This window comes from Sinocyclocheilus rhinocerous, unplaced genomic scaffold (genome assembly GCF_001515625.1).
Source record: "Sinocyclocheilus rhinocerous isolate Xijiao unplaced genomic scaffold, SAMN03320098_v1.1 scaffold2050, whole genome shotgun sequence".
Classification (NCBI taxonomy): domain Eukaryota; kingdom Metazoa; phylum Chordata; class Actinopteri; order Cypriniformes; family Cyprinidae; genus Sinocyclocheilus; species Sinocyclocheilus rhinocerous.
Window position 1 is genome coordinate 344,836 of NW_015661574.1, and position 16,190 is coordinate 361,025.

A 16,190-nucleotide genomic window follows, 5' to 3' on the forward strand; every position below is an offset into this window, starting at 1 on the left:
TTAGAACCCAGGTCCAGATAATTGCAGATTATCAGAGAGAAATGAATCCTAAACTAGTGATCTCTGGTGGTTCTTTCATCACGCAATCTCTTACACACCTACTTTCTTACAGTAAATGCCATAAAAACACAGAATTATTTTTGCTATAGGCAGTCAAAAGTTGTTTTGGTTGTGTTGGTAAAAATAGATCTGTCAAAACTCTCACTACAAAACCCTCAGTGTATACCCATTCAACAGACAATAATGAATAACGATGGAAACTACCCCCATTATAAATGAGAAATCAGACTTTTATCCTCACTTCGCATTGCCATATGTTTTGCTGATAGATCTCAGATATGAATCCTAAGCCTGTGTTCGTTAGTACATAACAGCTAATTAATATTTCAAATAATTTAACAACACAATTGCATGTTTACAGTTCTCTGACGTCGGTCATTGATTTAATTCATTATTAGCTCCAGGTCCAGATAATTGCAGATTATCAGAGAGAAATGAATCCTAAACTAGTGATCTCTGGTGGTTCTTTCATCACGCAATCTCTTACACACCTTCTTTCTTACTGTGTTCGTTAGTACATAACAGCTCACATGACATTTGTGGATTAAGTGAACCATAAAAATACATAAAAACTAAAATATGCTTCAGTTCATTGGGTTACATTTTCAGACACTGGTCTTTTGACTTTGTCTTTCGACTTTTCACTCCTCTTGCCCTTTATCTCTCAATCTTTCCATAATTTCCACAAGAACAGCATCAGTTAAAGGATGTGTTGCTTGTGTAGTCAAAAAGAGAAGTGTTTGCATACAATGTGTTTGCAACAGATGTGAGATGCTGATAATCAGACTTTCCCTGCGGCAAATCATTTGGTTAACAAGCTTTTGTCTTCTAACCAAGAGCTCCATACAGTCATTGCCTCAATAACTTTGCCTGGCCTTTGTAAGTTATGAGAGGGAAATGGTAGGAAGTCATGAAGCAAGTCAGTCAACTGTATATGCTGTAGAGGCGATTGTTCAGGCAACTGTTACATTTAAGAACTGTCTGGAGCTGTACTGACATCAACAAAGACTATCGCATTAAGGTAGGAAATTGACAGATAATACAATTTTATGTTGTGGCTCTTTAAAACATAACTTAAAAATATAACTATATGTATATATAGAGAGAGATAGAATATTATACTTATATATATATATATTATTATATATTATATACTTATATATTAATATATTATAAAGATATTCAATATTCGTTTTATTACTTTTACAAAAAAAAAGATTAGGCTACACTGTTTCTTTTTAATACTTCTTTTCGATACTTGTCTTCAGTACCTATATGACAATGTTAAACTTCTTTTACAATTATCAGATTATTTATTCTAATTCCTTAAATTCTAACTCGAATCGCAATTCTGTGTTCTGTTTGCTTTAAATTTAGGAACTGAATTAGAATTTTTAAAAATGGCACTAGTGAAGTTAAAAAAAAGTGTCATTTTGGTTGCAATTTCATACAATTCTGTTTTACAGTTTATACTATGTTTGAAAGTTATAGGGAAGTGAAAGAAGGAGTTGTCAGCAGACATCAAAGTGAGTGTGCAACCGCTTTACCATCTGCTCCAACATCACACAAACTCAAATTTACACTCATAATCATTCAAGAGGAAACATAAATAGTCGTCTCATTCTCGAGATGGTTGATGTGGAGATGGTGATTGTGTAAACATTCAGATATTTTAACATCGATCATGTGAGACCAGCCAATGGACGACACGTCACTCTCATGTTGTTTATTTCTGTTTCTGATGCCACATCTGGCTAGGGGAGAACTTGCTCTGTTGATCTGTCTATCTGTCTTTGGTGAGCGTGGCTGGGTGTATGTAAGCCGTTTGTCTTGTATGACTGCGCAACAGTTGGCCTTATGAATTATTTGTGTGATCTCATTTTACAGCTCTATTATATGTGATCTCTCTGCTCTCACCTCCCACCAGCCTTCCCATTGTGCATCTCTAATGGAGCATGCAATCCTGTGCTCTGCTTCCATATCTGACCCCTGACCTTCAGGGTCCCCACCTCTACAGTCTAGATCAGGCTAACTCCATCAAACCTGCTCGATCTCACTGTCTGCTGCTCTTTCTCTCCCATCACTTCCCATATTTCCACTTTCTGTTTCCTTCATTCCCATTTTCTCCTTCCCTAAACTATTCGTCTTGCTTTCCATGTCTCACATTTCATTCATCCTGTATTTAAATATGCCATAATTCTCTGTTTGAATAGCATTGCTTCTACAATATCCAGAATATTTCACTGTAATACTTGATATTTCCTTTTTTTTCTGCTTGCTCTCCCTGTTTTTCTCTTTCCTTGTACATACGCACTCTTCTTTCTCTCTCTCTCATCCACTCTTGCTTTCTCCTCGCTTCATTCCCCCTTTTCTTATCTCACCTCCTCCTCTCTTCACTTGTTGACTTTCTCATAATGCAGCCCCCGACCTCTACGTGCACACACACACACACACACACACACTCCTCACTCTTTCTCTCTCCTTACTCTTTCTTAGCAGGATGCTTAATCTGAGGGCAGCACAGAGCCAGTTTACCCATGAAGTGCGAGAGCCAGGGCTGTGGGTCTGGAGGGTGGAGAAGATGAGGGCTGTGCTCCTTGACCCATCGCAGAGGGGAACCTTCTACAATGGAGATGCATATATTGTGCTCAGCAACCGTGGAAAGTATGGAAGTGACCTGCACATGTGGATGGGTTTGTAGTGTGTTTTTGTATGTATGTATAATTAAGGATGGGAAAAAATCTAAAAAATCAGTTCCTGTAGATTTGGAATTTTCTCTTACTATTGGCTCTCCTTCCCTGGTCAAGGTGAGAAGTCGTCCCGGGATGAGCAGGGTGCTTGTGCCATGCTTGCCACTCAACTGGCCAGCTTCTTGGGAGGAGAGCCAGTACAACATCGACAGGTGCAAGGATACGAGTCACCTGAGTTCATGGGACTCTTCCCTAAAGGAGCCAGCTACAAGGTGAGAGTAAGGGGACAGCAAAAGAACAAAAACAACAAATCAGTAAGATTTGTTTTTCAAAGAATTTACTATTGTATTCAACAAGTGTGCAATAAATTTATCAACATTTATATTTCAATAAATGCTGTTCTTTTGAACTTACTATTCAGCAAAGAACCCTGAAAAAATTCTTCCACAAAAATATTAAGAAGCACAAATGTTTTCAACGTTGATGATAATACGAAATGTTTCTTGAGCACTAAATCAGCATACTAGAATGATTTCTGAAGGATCATGTGACACTGAAGACTGGAGTAATGATGCTGAAAATTCAGCTTTGCCATCACCGGAAAAAATTACATTTTAAATTATATTCAAATATTGTAAGAATATTTCACAATAATACTGTTTTAATTACATTTTTGATCTATTACATGCAGACTTGGTCAGCATAAGAGCCTTTTAAAAAACATTAAAAAAAATCTTACTGACCCCAAACTTTTGACTGTTTGTGTATGTCCAAAAAAATACACCTCTACAAAATGACTCGTCTCAGGAAGGCGGGGTGGAGTCTGGGTTCAAGAATGCCAGGTCCAGGACTGGCCCAGTTACACATCTGTACCAAGTCAAAGGAAAGAAAAACATCCGCGCAAGAGAGGTGGAGCTCAGCTGGGGGAGCTTCAACAAGGGTGACTGTTTTATACTGGACCTTGGAGAGGTGTGTGTTTTTTCAAAAGTTTTTTTTTTTTTTGTTATGTTGTCTGGCATTTTGCTGCTATGGTATTTTAGTTGGATAAACATGGCCAGTCATATAGTTGGTGTTATCACGCAAATGCATGTGTGTTTCTGTTCAGACTATAGTCGCATGGAGCGGATCCAAAGCCAATATGTTTGAGAGACAGAAGGTGCGTGAGATAGCAATGCTGATCAGAGACACTGAAAGGAATGGGAAAGCTCACATCATCGATGTGACAGAGGGAGAGGAACCACTGGAGATGGTTCAGGTGACAAACACTTTTGAATCTTTGAATCGTGCTGGATAACATGATAATCAGATTCAAGTTCATGCAGCTGACGTGCAAAAAAAAGACCAAATAATAAGAAATTCTAAGATTCACTTTAACAAAACAAAGACCAAATAAAAAGAAATCCTAAAATTCACTTGAATGTATTTTCACTGGTGAATGTATGCATACTTCGTAAACATAGGTTTATGCATAAATAGTTTAGAAATGTTAACACCATCTCTATGTTTACTTAAAAGGCACTTGGTCCAATCCCAGCTCTGAAGGACAGTTCAACAGAAGAAGACGCTGAAGCAGACATCACTAATTCTGCTTCCCTTTACAAGGTCAGCTCTCTTTACGGTGTATTGTGCTTTATCTAACCCTTTTTTTGTCAATCAAACTGTTTGTCTATCCATAAATTGGTTAATCAAACAAAACCTGTTGCTGTTTGAAGGCTAAGAATGTTAGGAAAATAATTCACATTAGGGATACATCTCTGAATATTTGTCTCTCTCAGGTGTCTAATGCAACAGGCCAAAAGACCTTGACAAAACTGTGTGACAAAGGCCTTTTCAGTCAAGAGATGCTGGAGAAAGATGACTGCTTCATCCTGGACAATGGATCTAATGGGAAGATCTATGTTTGGAAAGGTGATTGTGTATATGTGACCCTGGACCACAAAACCAGTCTTAAGTCGCTGGGGTATATTTGTAGCAATAGCCAAAAAAACATTGTATGGGTCAAAATTATCGATTTTTATTTTATGCCAAAAATCATTAGGATATTAAGTAAAGATCATGTTCCATGAAGATATTTTGTAAATTTCCTACTATAAATATATCAAAACTTAATTTTTGATTAGTAATATGCATTGATTAGTAATATGCAATGAACTTCATCTGGACAACTTTAAAGGCGATTTTCTCAGTATTTTGATTTTTTTGCAGATTCCAGAATTTCAAATAGTTGTATCTCAGCCAAATATTGTCCTATCCTAACAAACCATACATCAATGGAAAGCTTATTTATTCAGATTTCAGATGATGTATAAATCTCAATTTCTAAAAATTGACCCTTATGACTGGTTTTGTGCTCCAGAGTCACATATTTGTTCATGTTTGTGTGAATAGTAAATCATACTTTATTCGTTCATTGACTTTCTTCATTGATGCACAGGTAATGGAGCCAATGCAGAGGAGAAGAGAGTCGCCCTGAAGGTGGCAGATGAGTTTATTACAGAAATGAACTATCCCAGGATGAGAACACAGGTACAATAACTGGCAGCTCACTGTTTCATTTTCATTTCTGTGCAGAACTGTGACCTCTTTTACCACATTTCTTTGTGTCCTTAGGTGGAAATTCTCCCTCAGGGCCGTGAGTCTGTCCTCTTTAAACAGTTCTTCAAGAGTTGGAGTTAAACACACACCAACATTTAGGATCTATGTAGAAACTGATGCTCATTTTGTATAATCACACAGCATACTAGCTTAGCTTACCTGTTGCAACTCTTTGCTGTTAGCCAAACCATTGCTTGTTTGATCCCAGGTATCGTAATACAGAGTCTGGGATGGCTGTCATTTTTATTCAGGAACTGCCTATTTTAAAAAAAATAAAACATTTTTTTATATATATATATATATATAAAATCCATGTGAATTGTTGATTAATTTTTTGTCATGCATAATCTTTTGCATTAATCTAAAATACCTGTATACAACACAGTGGTCTGTTGTTTTGTGGTGTTCAAATACTCATGCAATGACATGATGTCTGTTAACCTTTGTTATATTGTATGTTGAGCCTCAAATTGTCCCGATATCAAATATATGCACACACAGACACCACAGAAAGTCTCAATGCTTATGCAACCACCACACACGACACATACACAGCCTTCAATGTGATCGTCTTTTATCATGGAGATACTCACCAAGATAAAGGATGAGTCTGTACATTAATCTAAAACTAAAACCTCCACAACCAATCAATGTGAAGGACAAATGGCTGAGCTCTCACCTGTGAATATGGAGCAAATAAACACTGAATACATAAACAATAAGGAATTAACTAATAACAGTTGCACAACTGCAAGCAAAATTAAGGCCAATTGACATTCTTAATGAGTCATTCTTCCATCATAACTCTTAAATTAAGTTTAAAAACAGGTCTACAGAAAGGAGCATTATGGACTCCTTAAAGAATCAATGAGCAAATTAAATTATCTTAACTATTCCTTAACTGTTCTCACTGTAGAACTTTTATTTTACAGACATGTTTTACTGTAAAGGATTTTGGCAATAGCTATACTTCAGGACTAGCTGATCACAGTAGCATTTTACTGCCTAAATCTTAAATTAAAAATGAAAAGATATACCCTTTGAGTCATTTAATAACTTACTATACAACGAGGGTGGTTTAATTTCTTGCAAACGATATATGCAGTTATCTTGAAATGACAATCATCTGGGTGCGGTGAGAAAGGTGAACAATACATATTTTCATTATTTCTGTTGCTGTCCCAGTTGTTTAATTTTGTTTTAGTGTTGTTTAATATAGAAATGCATATTCAGCATGTATTTTTTTAAATCAGTTTGCTTAATTATTTCAAGTGAAATTGCACTTGCTTACAGGAAGTGGACAGTTTCACATGATTCATTTCTGGTCTTGGCTTAGACTGAACTTCACAGTACATTTCAATATATTGACAGAGATATTGAATTTATTTTTTTATTAATTTCAGTTTTAGTACATCAACAACTCAATAAAGAAGCTGAATAAAATCTTTTGCCTTTATTTCTTCTAAGTCAGTTTGCTATTTAAACCAAACACACAGTCATGCTTGTATGTTGCCTCTTTATTCTATTTGATATTTTATATTATAAGTAACTTTGACTTTGAAATGAAAGATTAGACCTTACCATAGCATAACAATACATAAAGCTTTTCAGCCCACATAAATTGATTACATAAGCTTTTCCTTTAGTTAACAGAAGTTTACATGAGTTGATAGGTGAGATATCATGTGTCAATGACTAGGGTGGTTTGAGGAGACAAAGTTCATTGTGTAGTCCATACAGATGACATAATACTACAGGAGAGGATCTGGGTCTTGTGCTCTGGATCTGCCGGCGTGCAACTCACATCTCTGAGCTGGTCTGCTCCTGCAGTAGAGAAGGTGAGGGCTGTAAACTTCCCTATATTCTATTGGATTTAAACAATGTTTTAATATTTATAAAAGACAGAAAGAGACCCCCCCCCACACAGAATTATCCTTTAACAGTAAGTAAAAGCAATTAGCCTTTAAATCAGTAAGTAAAAGCTTTCTATGCACTTTACCTTCATTTGTGATATATTTGTGTTGACTTTTAAAGATTGAGGTACTCAAAACAAAAATGGATAAACCAGCCAACATGAAGAGTATCTTGAAGAGCAAAAGTAAGTTTCTAGACTATGATTTTAGCAATCATGCACATTTTATAGTGTGTTTGAATGTTTAAGAAGTAGAAACGAAAGATGTTTGTGTGTGTGTCACAGAATATGAGGCGCCTGAAGCTGGTTTGAGTGTATCGGAGCTGTACGCTGGAATCTTCCAGATGAAGGTCTTCAGGCTCACAGCTCAGTTCCTAGCAAGAGCAGTCAGAGTCCTAGACAAAAGGTAAACCAACAGATAGTTTAGTTGAATAATAAAATAATCAAAGACAGACATAAAAAAAAAAATCCCAGTAAAAAAATTAATCTAAAAGGGTAAAATGGCTCTATGACTTATATACAGGAATATGAATGTTTACATATTTAATTGCCCATATTTTAATGGAAGATATGTCATAATAGCAACACTATGAATCCAAATGTAATGATTTCAAATAATTAGGTTGTAATGAAAGCAAAGATGTCTGAAATGTACATCTAATCCATGGAAATGTTAAATAATAACCATATTAATTACAATCAGTATTAAATTTAAAAAATAATAAGTAACAACATGCCACTTGGGTGATTCTGTGCCAATTCTGAGGGGGCCATCTTACCCTAAGGGTCTAATTTGATCTTTTTACTTCAAAATAAAAGACATAACTTTTACTTCACACACACACAAAAAAAAACATTGATGTGTCCAAAAATCCCTCGTTAACAAATAGACACAAAAAAATAAAAAAATTAATTTTCAGCCATTCAACATAATATTATGACATAGATCACTCTTTTCCAGAGACACAGAATTAGATCAATTAACCTCAAAACTATTTGGACTGACTAAATCTCACAAATGTTGATATTCAGATTAAAAATAGCATAGCCATTCATCAAAGGTGCTGAAGTGAGATTTTGTGCCATGTGGTCAAGAGAAAAAAAAACAAGGTGGGGGGGATCTTACCCCATCTTACTCTACTGTACTTCCTCCAGTTTCTTTTCTGCACGGTTTTGAAATTCAACCTTTTTTCCTAATTACAAATAAATTACACCTCACCTTCTGTTGTTTACAGGACTTGAAGGATCTCCGCAGCCAGCAGGAATGCGTTAAGTTTATCACTCAGTGGAAACAGCAGGTGGAACATGTCTCCAGGGTAATATGTAATGCTTTTTATAGCCTAAAATGTATAGATTTTTCACTCAAAAAGAGTCATTTGTTGTCACCTACTGAGCAAAAATGAAACCTGCAGAAAGAGTCACAGAAAAATCCCCACCAAAAATGAGTCATGCAGATTTGGCACAACATTTATCAAGGTTCTCTCAAAGTTATGAACGAACGTTCTTCCAATAATGTAAAAATGGTCTTTAATAATTTTCTTAAAACGTTAGCACAAAAACACGATTTATACATTGTTCATGGAGCATTTTATTTCTAAAACGTTTTGGTTGGAGAATATTCAAAAGTTCCATAAAATCAAATTATAAAATGTTCCCTTTACGATCGTAGAAAAAAAAAGAATGTTTTCGTAGAACATTCAAAAGTAATGCTTTCATTACTTAATGAGGACACTAGCAAAACATAATAGCTTTTTTTTTTTGTCAGTTGGGAATGCTTTTCATTTTTGGGTGAACTGTCATTTTAATGTTATAAAGGTTGCTTGGCAATATCTTATACACAGTAATGGTTAATCACTTTTATAGAAGCCTCATATTCATGTATCATAAAGCTACTGATAAGACAGAATTAACCCCATGTCACCCTGTCATTACGGTTGCATTGTCCTGTTGTTGAAATGCATCACGGAAGGGTGAGGTAAGTTTTCGGGTGTCATTAAATTAAATGCACACACTTTAACAGCCTTTGTGGGTCTGAAGAGTGGGAATAAGGACTGTGGGATGCTGATGCAGACAGTAATGTGTGTTTGTCTACACTTAATGTCTAAAATATCATTATAAATATTAACTGTGTGTTTGTTTTAGCCTGGCTCCAGTGCAGATGAAGGCCCAAATATCAATGTGCATGCAGAGCCGTATAGTCTGGAGCAATGCCGCAAACTCATCCTTGAGTGGGCAAAGGAGCTCAAGAAAGTTGACGATGTGAGTTCAAGGATAAAAGATACATATGTATAAACATCATGCATTATTTTCATTAAGATCATTGCTAAGATGATCTCTGTTTATATTCTCCTTTTTATAGTTGTTCAGTGAGGGCACATGGCGACAAGAAAGAGATGCATCCTTGGAGCAGAAAGAGCACAAGGTGGATTCTTCCAAGCATATGGAGCAGAAGATCATGGAATGGGCTAAAGAGCTACAGACTGCGTCGGAGGTGAGGACAGTAGGTTTGACCCCATGAGACATACTGTATGTAATAATGTGCTAAATCTATGTGCAGTATATTATGTGTGCACGTCTTTTTTTTTTTTTTTACCCGTGTACAGCGGGTAGGTGTGATGAGACAAGAATTAGCCCATTTTCTCAAGCAGCTGGAACTGAAGAAGAGGAAAATCTTGACTCTGTTGCCTTTTTTGGAGTTCATAACTTGGTCTCTACTGAAACAGGACAGCCAGGTACAAGTTGAAGATAAGAGATCAATAAACATACAGAAAAATTCTAACTAGAGTCCATAGTTTACACCCATAAACTGAGTCGACAAACATTCATAATCAAGAGATACTGCTTGTGTAAACAGTTTGAAACAGTTTACAGACAGGTACGCTCATCCCCAAGTGGGTAACGTATTTTGAAGATCCTAGAAATAGACCGAGATTTAGTTTCAGCATAATTACAAATGCAGATGTTTATATATTATATATGTTTATATATTTATTTGATATATTTTAATACAATCAGCTAAATCATTTCTACAAATTAGGGATACAATACTATCTCCTATATATTATACTATATATAATAATGTCATTCAATAATATAAGCAGTATATTTTTAGGGTGTTGTTCCACAGCTATGGCTCCTCAACAAACAACGTACCTGGAAAACAGGTGAACCTTCAATTTAAATCCTTCAGTAGACTAAACGATGATTTGGCAAATTATATTAAATTCCTTTTAGGAAAAAGTGATCATTTAAATGATTAAACGTTTTTGACAATTCAATGTGTACAATTTGTTTTGACAGAGACACCAAAGTACATTCCAAACTCAGGTACTGATTTATGTATTTATCTTGTTACCTGTTGCATCTTGTCCAGTGCACAGTTAAATGTGACAAACGTCTAAAATGTAATTACATTCATCATATCACTGCTGTAATAATGTTCATCGCTTTTTTCCATAGTGTGGAGATGGATCCGCAGTGCTTCAGGTACCAGATTCAGCCGTTTATGATTCATCTGCAAATGAAGTTCATTTTTTGCTTAAGAAAGCTTTTCGATTTTACCTCTGTACGCGTTTTGCACCTGTTTAGTGGACATCACACTGGACCCCACGACTAACCACCCATGGCTGCTGCTCTCAGATGACAAAAGGAAGGTACAGGAAGCTCTGAATGAAACTGAAGTGTCGTTCAGTACCCAGCGCTTTGACAGCTGGCCGTGTGTCCTGGGCTGGGAAGGGCTCACTTCCGGTCGGTACTATTGGGAAGTTGATATTGCCAATGATGGCTACTGGCGTATCGGAGTGACCACTGCATCCTCCAAAAGGCTCGGCCGGTGTCCCATGAACCCCTCTGAGGGTTTCTGGACAATATGGAGAAGCACACGGCAGTTTTTTGCATGTACCAAGCCGGAGACTGAGCTACCTCTGTCCCTTGTGCCCAAAAAGCTGGGCGTCTACCTGGACTATGAAGAAGGACAAGTGTCTTTCTATAAAGTAGAGACACGCTCACATATCTTTACATTCATCGCAAATTTCCGTGAAAAGTTGTACCCGCTCTTTGCACCACTGGATGGACGCACACTGATCACACTGTCCTCCACAGAAGTCAAACCAGAGGCGTCCTCTCGTGAAAATCTACAATTCTTTTAACTTGACAAATGTTTTAATAGGGGACTAATGAGGGCAGATAGTCTGCCCTTTAAGGCTTAAATATAAATACAGCTTCATATCATCTGGATCGAAGCAGATTGGAAAGGTGGATAAAATGATCACAATTGTCAGATCATTTGAATACTGTTGAGATGTTTTGGTTGTAAATTTCAACTTCAGCACAGATGCAAAATTCTGAGAATTTTCTCAAGTTCCCTCTTCATGGAAAATGATGAAATCGGACACATCCTCAGATCACTCTGGCGTTGGTGTGTACAAAGTTCTGTGAATTTGAACCACTGTACTCACAATGTACAGGTCAATTCGTCCTTGTGGAGCATGGCTAACAATTTGATGAATCGGTATTCTTTAAATCATTTTTGTGAGGTTTGCTTCTGAATGCTATTCTCCATTTCATCCAAATCAAAAGTGCCTAGGAGTACAGTGAATGATTTTTAGAAAATGTCTGTATATAAGCCAAAGAGGCAGTTGTGGCTCAGTACTGGCAGGAATTGTAAGTGGGAGGAGTGAATGAACAGAGCTCTCTTCCACCTTCAACACCCACAACTGAGATGCTCTTGAGTGAGGCACCAAACCCCCAATTGCTCCCCAGGCACTGCAACAAATGGCTGCACACTGCTCTGGGTATGTTTGCACTTGGATGGGTTAAATGCAGAGCACAAATTCCGAGTATGGGGTACCATACTTGGCCACACATCACATCACTAGCACTAAAAAACATTTGATTCTAGCCCACACGATTGTTTTTAACAATAATGTAAATCTAGTGTGGAAAGAAAGTGTTTACATTTAGTGGGTTGGATTTGGAACCATCCTTTCAGAAGCTTTGCTGCTTGGAGTGCCAACAATGAATATTTTGAGAGATTCATAAAAATACTATAAAAGGCACACTGTGATTGTCTACAAGCTCAAAACTGGTAGTTCTAACACATAACACAATGTTGTTGTTATTTTTATGGTAATGTTCACACAATGTAATTACTTTATTATGAATCTTACATGCATGCATTTTCTTACCTTCATTATTTAAAATTGTAAAAACGTTACTGTGCTTTAATGCTGGAACCAAAAAAGAAATCAAGACACAATAAATGATTTTTTTATTTTTTATTATGTATTTAAAAAACACTTTAAAAAAATTTAAAAAAACTTCCCCACCTACAAATGATTGTGTATATATGCATAAAAGATAAAGGTGTATACAGTAATAAAACAGGAAAAAAAAAACAGCATAGAACATAGATCAAGTAGGAACAGTAGAATAGTTTTCTCAAGATTAACAGGAGGGACTCAAAAATGCCCTGAGTTCTAGACAATTTCATTTGCTTATGAATATCAACGGAAATTAACATAATAAAAAGGGATTCCAAATACAAAATAGTGTTATTTTTTTTTCTTCATATTTTTATTATAGCTATTGGCTTGTAATAGTCTTCTTAAAAAAAAAAACTTGGTTACAAAACAGGTTACAAAATACTGGTATTAGTACATTTTCAACAAAGTGGGCATCCAGCAAGTCAGTGACAAATTTATAACCTTACCAGAGAGCAGAAACTACGTGTTGGGAGGTAAGTGACCTGCACTGACCTACAACAGGAAAAATCCCACACACACAGCTAAACCTCACTGCTGGACATTCATTTATCGGGTTTGCTAAATGATGGGTCAGTACTGATAAAGTACTACACACCTACAACACAACTATCCTCATTCATATAGATCTCTTCTGGATCAGCTGACTTACAAAGGTCCCAGTAGAGTGAACAAGATGAAAAATGACATACAGGACTGAGGGATCATGGGTCCACAATTCACCAAATGCTCTCTATGACAAGCTGTTTTAGTCAAACAAAGGCAAAATAAAGGCAGTCAAAAAAGGCAAAACTATTCTTTTTTTTTTTTTGTTCAGCATCCCACCATCCTAATCCGAGTCACTTTTTTCATCTTTAACCATTAGTTTTTTGCTTCTTTTGGGCTCAGGCGTTTGGCCATCCTTCTCCTTCTTGCCCTTGGTGAATCTAAAAAAAAAAAAAAAGTAATAAATGAAATGTAGTGTATATATAGGTGTCAAATGAGCTCTGTTGACAGATGCTGTAACAGTTTAGATTTTGAGAAAAAAAGACATTTGTGCAGGGTGTAGTTGTGGCATGATATCACTTACAATTTCTGCCGGTATCTGTCCATATCAGATGGAGGTACCACGTCGCTCAATTCCAAACTGTCGTTAATCTTCTTCAACATTTCATACCTTTCCTTACCCCTCACCTGCATGAAGAGAAAGCTCATCTTAAAAGTCATGCAAACACAGACTACACTTTTTTTTGTTAAAGGTCTTAGCCAACCATATTTGTAGTACACAATACCATTTAAAAAGCACAAGCTAGATTAGTACAATAACTAGGCATGGCAAGGCATGTTTATTTACAAAGCACCTGTCATACAGTGGAAATTTAAAGTGTTTTAAATAAAAAATTATTTAAAAAAAGGGGTAATCATAAAAAGGTTCATAATAAATGTAACCAAAACAACAGTGTATTAATTTGTTATTGTTGTGAGCAGTATCACTGTGCAATATTACTGGTCCTGTGCAAAACGTATGTTCTGTGCAATATTATTTATGTACAGTCAAGATTGTGCAATACAACTTATTCATTTGACTTTTTTCCCCCTCTTTTTCTCTTGCACTTTTTTTTGAGAATGTTTACTGCTCCTTACTTTTCTACAAAAGCTGACTCTGAGAAATGCACAAGAATTCCAATGTACTTGTACTGTAATGTACTTGTGCAAATTGCAATAAACTTCAAATTCAAATTCAAAAGGTGTTAAATTTTTTTTTTAAACTAAATCAATTAAAAATAAATAAAGGTATACATTAAAAAGAATATGAGAGACATAAAAGGACAAGAAGCTGCAGAAGATTTGTTTTATTTTTTATAGGAATCATAGTGAGTGCCTTTTCAACAAAGCTTAATTTACTACCTACTATCATTATGTGGCTAGGGATATGCCGGTATCAAATTTTCATGTTGCGATTAATTGCTAATGCTTTTATCACGGTATGCGGTATTATCCCTTGTTTACATCAGAGTGCACACATGTCTTTCAGGCAGCATACAACAGTGTTGTGCATTTTGACCAGTTGATGGGAAAAGTATTCTTAAAATGCATTCAAAATTCGGAATAATTTGTAATATATAATTATTCACGGTATTTAGAAGTCCCCACGATATGAATATCGTGCATATTCATTACCGTGATATATCGCATTACTGAATACCGGCACAAGTCTATATGTGGCACAACCATTTAGCAGTTAATTTCGTTTTTTTTTTTATTAGTTAATTTGTCCCTCAAAACCCATTACGATTTCCATGAAAATCACAGGAGGATGATAAAAAGAAAAGAGACAGGAAGGTGCATGATCACCTGCAGGGTATAGATCTCCTCATCACTGCTCGCGCTCAGTTTGGCCTTCCTCCTGCCCTCAGGTCGAGGTGTGGATGAAGATGATTCTTTAGTCATGCCTGTCAGATCAGATTCACATTACTGTAACATTCTGAAGAAATTAATTTGATTAATTTTGAGCAGTGTATGTGCAGTCTAATTGAATTTTTCATACACGCACGCAAAACTTACTGCGTTTGGTGGTAGAAGGGGTCTTGCCCAAGGTTTTGGTCTCCTGGTCTTTCCTGAAGTTGCTCTCCTCAGTTTTCCGGTCTCTGCCTGGGCACGCACACACACGCACCTCGAAAGACCTGCGGCCCAGCAACTGACCTCTGCAAGACAAGAGTAAAAGCTGTTTTGATGATCCTTGGTATCCACATTAGGGATGGGTCACGATTTTCGAATATTCAATTAGTTGATTTAATTATAGAATATCGAATAGGTTGTGAGATTATTGTCTTAAAAAATCTCCCCATGTTTTCCGTGTTGATGCGGTGGTGACGCGTTCATGTAAGCAGAGGGTGGTGCTACCAATAACACAACTAAAAGCTGTCAAAAGACAACAGAAGAACACAGTATTGTCTCACGCGCACACTGTAGACTTGCATGGCATAAAAAAAGACTTGCGTAGCATATAACGGTTACAGTAACTTGGGACGATGTCAAATAAGAGTTCTGTGCAGACCACACAAACACCCCTGACTAGGTTAGAGATGTGGCTGAATCCGTATTCAGAAAGGCGCGGAAAACAAATAACGCATTCTACAGAGCCACTAAAGGTACCTGGTTAGCCGCTTGCTAACGGTAGCATGTTACATCACAGTACATAACATTTCACTTACCACATATACAGAGTAAGGAGAGATGACTGATAGGATGATGGCGAATGATTTGCAGATCCTGAGCACCACTGACAAACATCTAATCTTGTAAAATGTGTGGTAAGTACTGCCGAGTGCTGTTCCGTATGTGATCGCGAATCTCGAAAGTGAACGTAAAAAACAGGTGCGCGTTCAAATGTGGTTTAAATGCCCGCATATTAATAACAGCTCCCTGATGCCCGCAATTTATATACAGTGTAATTACCCAACGATATAATTGCGACAGATGATACTGAAGTATATTTTTCCTCCCATCTCGTATCTATTCCCTTTAGGGGTTCCATTTTTTTTAATGGAAATTTCCTAGCCTTATGAGCAGTTGATTTATGCTCATCGATGGACTGTTATGTTAATAAGTGCTGTCATTTGGTTGCTTTTATTATATTAATATGTTTCAGCACGTTACAATCATTATATGGCTTGAGTTAAGGTAGCCTAT

General features: G+C 36.5%; 3 protein-coding genes across 5 annotated transcripts in view; 2 read left to right on the forward strand and 1 right to left on the reverse strand.

Moving 5' to 3' along the window:
• The first annotated feature begins 2,560 nt into the window (after window positions 1-2,560).
• On the forward strand, window positions 2,561-5,482 carry LOC107726365 (macrophage-capping protein-like). The gene is made up of 8 exons (XM_016535909.1): window positions 2,561-2,753; window positions 2,868-3,022; window positions 3,558-3,719; window positions 3,856-4,005; window positions 4,266-4,352; window positions 4,526-4,658; window positions 5,185-5,276; window positions 5,361-5,482. The coding sequence occupies exons 1-8, from the start codon at window positions 2,561-2,563 to the stop codon at window positions 5,424-5,426; spliced, it is 1,038 nt and encodes a 345-aa protein (XP_016391395.1). The 3' UTR covers window positions 5,427-5,482.
• Window positions 5,483-7,400: 1,918 nt separating this feature from the next.
• Window positions 7,401-11,405, forward strand: LOC107726358 (zinc-binding protein A33-like). The gene is made up of 10 exons (XM_016535901.1): window positions 7,401-7,443; window positions 7,543-7,643; window positions 8,493-8,573; window positions 9,400-9,516; window positions 9,617-9,748; window positions 9,861-9,989; window positions 10,370-10,421; window positions 10,558-10,584; window positions 10,717-10,743; window positions 10,846-11,405. The coding sequence occupies exons 1-10, from the start codon at window positions 7,401-7,403 to the stop codon at window positions 11,403-11,405; spliced, it is 1,269 nt and encodes a 422-aa protein (XP_016391387.1).
• Window positions 11,406-12,825: 1,420 nt separating this feature from the next.
• The window catches only part of LOC107726386 (cellular tumor antigen p53-like), a 9,169-nt gene continuing 5,804 nt past the window's right edge, over window positions 12,826-16,190 (reverse strand). For 2 of the 3 annotated variants that reach the window (XM_016535945.1, XM_016535943.1), the window contains exons 8-11: window positions 15,063-15,202; window positions 14,853-14,950; window positions 13,588-13,691; window positions 12,827-13,444 (exon numbers count right to left, since the gene is read on the reverse strand). In XM_016535945.1, coding sequence (XP_016391431.1) covers window positions 13,348-13,444; window positions 13,588-13,691; window positions 14,853-14,950; window positions 15,063-15,202 — 439 coding nt within the window. In that variant the 3' untranslated portion in view covers window positions 12,827-13,347. Of the gene's footprint in view, window positions 13,445-13,587; window positions 13,692-14,852; window positions 14,951-15,062; window positions 15,203-16,190 lie in introns of all 3 variants that reach the window. The other variant, XM_016535944.1, reaches the window with a different exon arrangement.

Excerpts from the sequence above, each read along its gene's own strand:
- LOC107726365 (XM_016535909.1), top strand. The coding sequence starts at position 2,561 with ATGCTTAATCTGAGGGCAGCACAGAGCCAGTTTACCCATGAAGTGCGA. Across the intron at positions 3,720-3,855 it reads TTATACTGGACCTTGGAGAG|ACTATAGTCGCATGGAGCGG; the intron begins GTGTGTGTTTTT and ends GTTTCTGTTCAG. Across the intron at positions 4,353-4,525 it reads ATTCTGCTTCCCTTTACAAG|GTGTCTAATGCAACAGGCCA; the intron begins GTCAGCTCTCTT and ends TGTCTCTCTCAG.
- LOC107726358 (XM_016535901.1), top strand. The coding sequence starts at position 7,401 with ATGGATAAACCAGCCAACATGAAGAGTATCTTGAAGAGCAAAA. Across the intron at positions 7,644-8,492 it reads CTCAGTTCCTAGCAAGAGCA|GACTTGAAGGATCTCCGCAG; the intron begins GTCAGAGTCCTA and ends TGTTGTTTACAG. Across the intron at positions 10,422-10,557 it reads ACAACGTACCTGGAAAACAG|AGACACCAAAGTACATTCCA; the intron begins GTGAACCTTCAA and ends TTGTTTTGACAG.